Raw genomic sequence first — 3,014 nt, 5'->3', positions numbered from 1 at the left:
TAAATAATTAAGTGTTTCCTTTATTATAGGTATTAAATGTTGGATTCTAGCTACTGAGGTTAATTGCAGTTTACAGTGATTCAAACACATCACTAAAAAAAAAAAAGACCAGTGTGGGAAGTTGGGTCATTTCAGTGGGTGGTTTTTTCCAGGCATCACACTGGGGGAACAAAAAAAAAAGTGCTTAGCCTTTATTACTTTAAATTTCTCTAATCTGTGTTTCTGATGACCTGATTAGCAAAGTAAATTTTAAAACCTTAAATTTATATGGGTTATATACATGTATAGTTTGTAAATCTCCTCAACAACATTATTCATAATCATAACACTGCAAAGGGTCAAATCACTACAGACACAACTGCACTCAAGTCAAGCTTTATTAAGAAGTATTGATGACGTTCCCATCGGGTGCGTCACTGGAGATTTTGACTTTAGGTGTCATGTGAAGAATGAGTCAGGTTTCCCGAAGGCCGAATTAGCCAGCCGTGGGTGCCTAGCGAGGGTTGCGGGGTCTGTGTCCAGGGCGGGAAGACGGTGGTGGAGGGGTCTGTCCTGGTGGGAGAGCGTGTCCTGGGGACGGTGGCGGTCTCGGGTTGTAGGAGGAAGTTCCGTGGGTGCAGTTTTCAGCGATTCTCATGGTTGCCAGCCATGGCTGTGGCTTTAACATCTGTAGAACAGAAGACCCTTACGATTAATTTGGTTGTACATGTTGAATATAAGGGTGTTTGTGGCTACTAGTGAAATGGAGAATAATATTAACTTGACTGTAGTCTTGAAAATGGAAACTGTGTGGTGTTGATGATAATCATGTGTGATGTGGCCCTCTGTAAGCTTTCGCTGATCGAACATGACCTTTACTGTCTAAATTCTGTTTGCCAAAATAATATGGTTTCAACTTTATTGATCTCCATCTATCCCTGAGCTGCTTTAAAATGCGTCATACCCGGAAAAACCCTTCAGTGTTACATCGCCATGGTGTACCTCACCTGCCACACCCTCGGCGGCCACAATTCCAAGCCTCTTCTCCTCTCCTTCCAGCAGCTTCCTGTAGGTGGCGATCTCTGCGTCCAGCTTCAGTTTGATGTGCAGCAGCTCCTGGTAGTCGGCCAGGTACTTTCCCATCTCTGCCTTGGTCTCGCACAGCTGGCTCTCCAGCTGGGCGATGATACCCTCCAGGCTGCCCACCTGATCCAGGTGGGCCAGCTCCATGTCCTCCAGCTGCTGCTCCAGGGAGGCGTTGCGGGCGCGCAGGCTGTCAATCTGATTCTGCAGGTCGGTCACCTGGTTGCGGAAAGTGTTGATCTCCTCCTTCATGGTCTTCATCTGGCTCTCGTGCTTACTGGCGTGCTCCTTGAGCGTGTCGAATTTGCCCTTATACCACTTCTCAGCCTCCTGCACGTTGCGGGCAGCCACGGATTCGATCTCAGCGCGCATCTTGCGCAGGTAGGCCGCCAGGTCGGGCCGGTCCGATTCTAGCTCGACGGTTACCTTCGACTCCTCGATCTGCTTGAGGAGGTCGGCCACTTCCTCGTCATGGAGCTTCTTGAGGAACTCTATTTCAGCCACCAGCTGCTCGACGCGCTTCTCCAGGTCGGCCTTCTGAAGCGTGGCATTATCCACGTCCTGACGGAACTCGCGCAGGATCATCTCTGCCTCCTCTGCGGAAGAAAAGAGACACGCAAAACTTGATGGAACTTCTCTGATTGCGAGTTGAGATGAGACACTTCCTGTGTGTTATGCCTTAAAGTATGTTTCAGCACTTCACAATTCTTTCTAGCTCCCTTAATTCTCTCAACATTTTATGTGCTTTAACTAAATAATGGTATATACAGTAAGATCAGATAACTGAGTTGCCCTAAAACAAAAGCTTTTAATTCTCACATCTCAGAGTAGCAGGAATTAATGACAAATTATGGTGTAGTAAATCCTACCTGTCTTTCAACATTCAACCACTGCTTTCTTTCTGTTGCAAAATATTGCTATGTAAACTTTTAATTAACCAATCATACTTACTCTTTGTTCACATAGCTGTATAACCACTAACTCTCACTAAGGATAGATATATAACCACTAACCCTAACCAATAATAGCTTTATACACAGTAATTCTAACCAAGCATAGTTGTATAAACACTCACAATAATGCCATCCATAACTCCACCCATCTGCAGCGCTGCATTCGCGGTGCTCCCACTCACCTTTAAGTGCCAGTTCCTCCTCCAGCTTCAGCCTCCACACCTCCACCTCCTCCTCCAGGTAGCCCCGCTCGATGTCGGCCGCACCCTTCTCGCCGGTCAGCGCCTCGATCAGGTCCCTCATCTCCTTAAACTTCACCTCGTACTCTTCGCCCAGTCCGGACGGGCCGCCTTTGAAGCGGCCCTGCAGGACCTCCAGCTCCGCTCGGAGGGCGGAGTTCCTCTGCTCCAGGGCCTGGACCTTCTCGATGTAGCCGGCAAAGCGCACATTCAGCTCCTGCATCTCCTCCTTCTCGTTGGCGTGGACCTGGTGGAGCTCCGTGCCCAGCTCCACAGCCTGGCCCTGGAAGCCGGCACGCCCACGGGGGTGGGACAGCCCGCGGCAGCGTGACGGCGATGGGCTCTGCACGCGCATGCGACTCGAGCCGCACACGGTTAAGGTCTTCTGGGAGTAGGAACTGCCTCTCATCATTGCCGGTGTCTCTGGGAGTGGCGGTGTGGTCCTTGGAGCTCTGGATCTATTTCCACCTAGGAGGAAGACGTCTGCTGGTTCTCTTCAGGGGCAACGGGTCGAATGTGAACTGCTGGAGGCAGAGGAGGGTTCGAGGGCTTTTATCAGGCCACCAAGAATGTGACGGGGCCCCTTGAAAGTTTCGGACACTTTTGCCATGTTATAAATGTGGATCATGACTCTGCGGCTGAAGCCTGTGGTCAGAGACGCCTGGTTAATTAACGTAACATTCGTTAAGGAGGCGTGTGAAGCCCTGGCAGGTCATCACACCCACACGACACATAGTGCAGTCAGCGTGCACACTTGCTA

At 49.7% G+C, this 3,014-nt stretch overlaps 1 protein-coding gene and 1 pseudogene across 1 annotated transcript; both read right to left on the bottom strand.

Moving 5' to 3' along the window:
* The window catches only part of LOC118240651, a 659,061-nt pseudogene that overhangs the window by 42,850 nt on the left and 613,197 nt on the right, over positions 1–3,014 (bottom strand).
* On the bottom strand, positions 169–2,804 carry LOC113567661 (vimentin). Its single transcript, XM_035521442.1, has 3 exons — positions 2,198–2,804; positions 987–1,658; positions 169–667 (listed from the first exon to the last, which is right to left on the bottom strand). The coding sequence occupies exons 1-3, from the start codon at positions 2,664–2,666 to the stop codon at positions 624–626; spliced, it is 1,185 nt and encodes a 394-aa protein (XP_035377335.1). The 5' UTR covers positions 2,667–2,804; the 3' UTR covers positions 169–623.

The sequence above is a fragment of the Electrophorus electricus genome, chromosome 22 (genome assembly GCF_013358815.1).
Source record: "Electrophorus electricus isolate fEleEle1 chromosome 22, fEleEle1.pri, whole genome shotgun sequence".
NCBI lineage: Eukaryota > Metazoa > Chordata > Actinopteri > Gymnotiformes > Gymnotidae > Electrophorus > Electrophorus electricus.
Note: the sequence above shows the minus strand (reverse complement) of the source record. Positions and strands in the feature narration are given on the sequence as shown.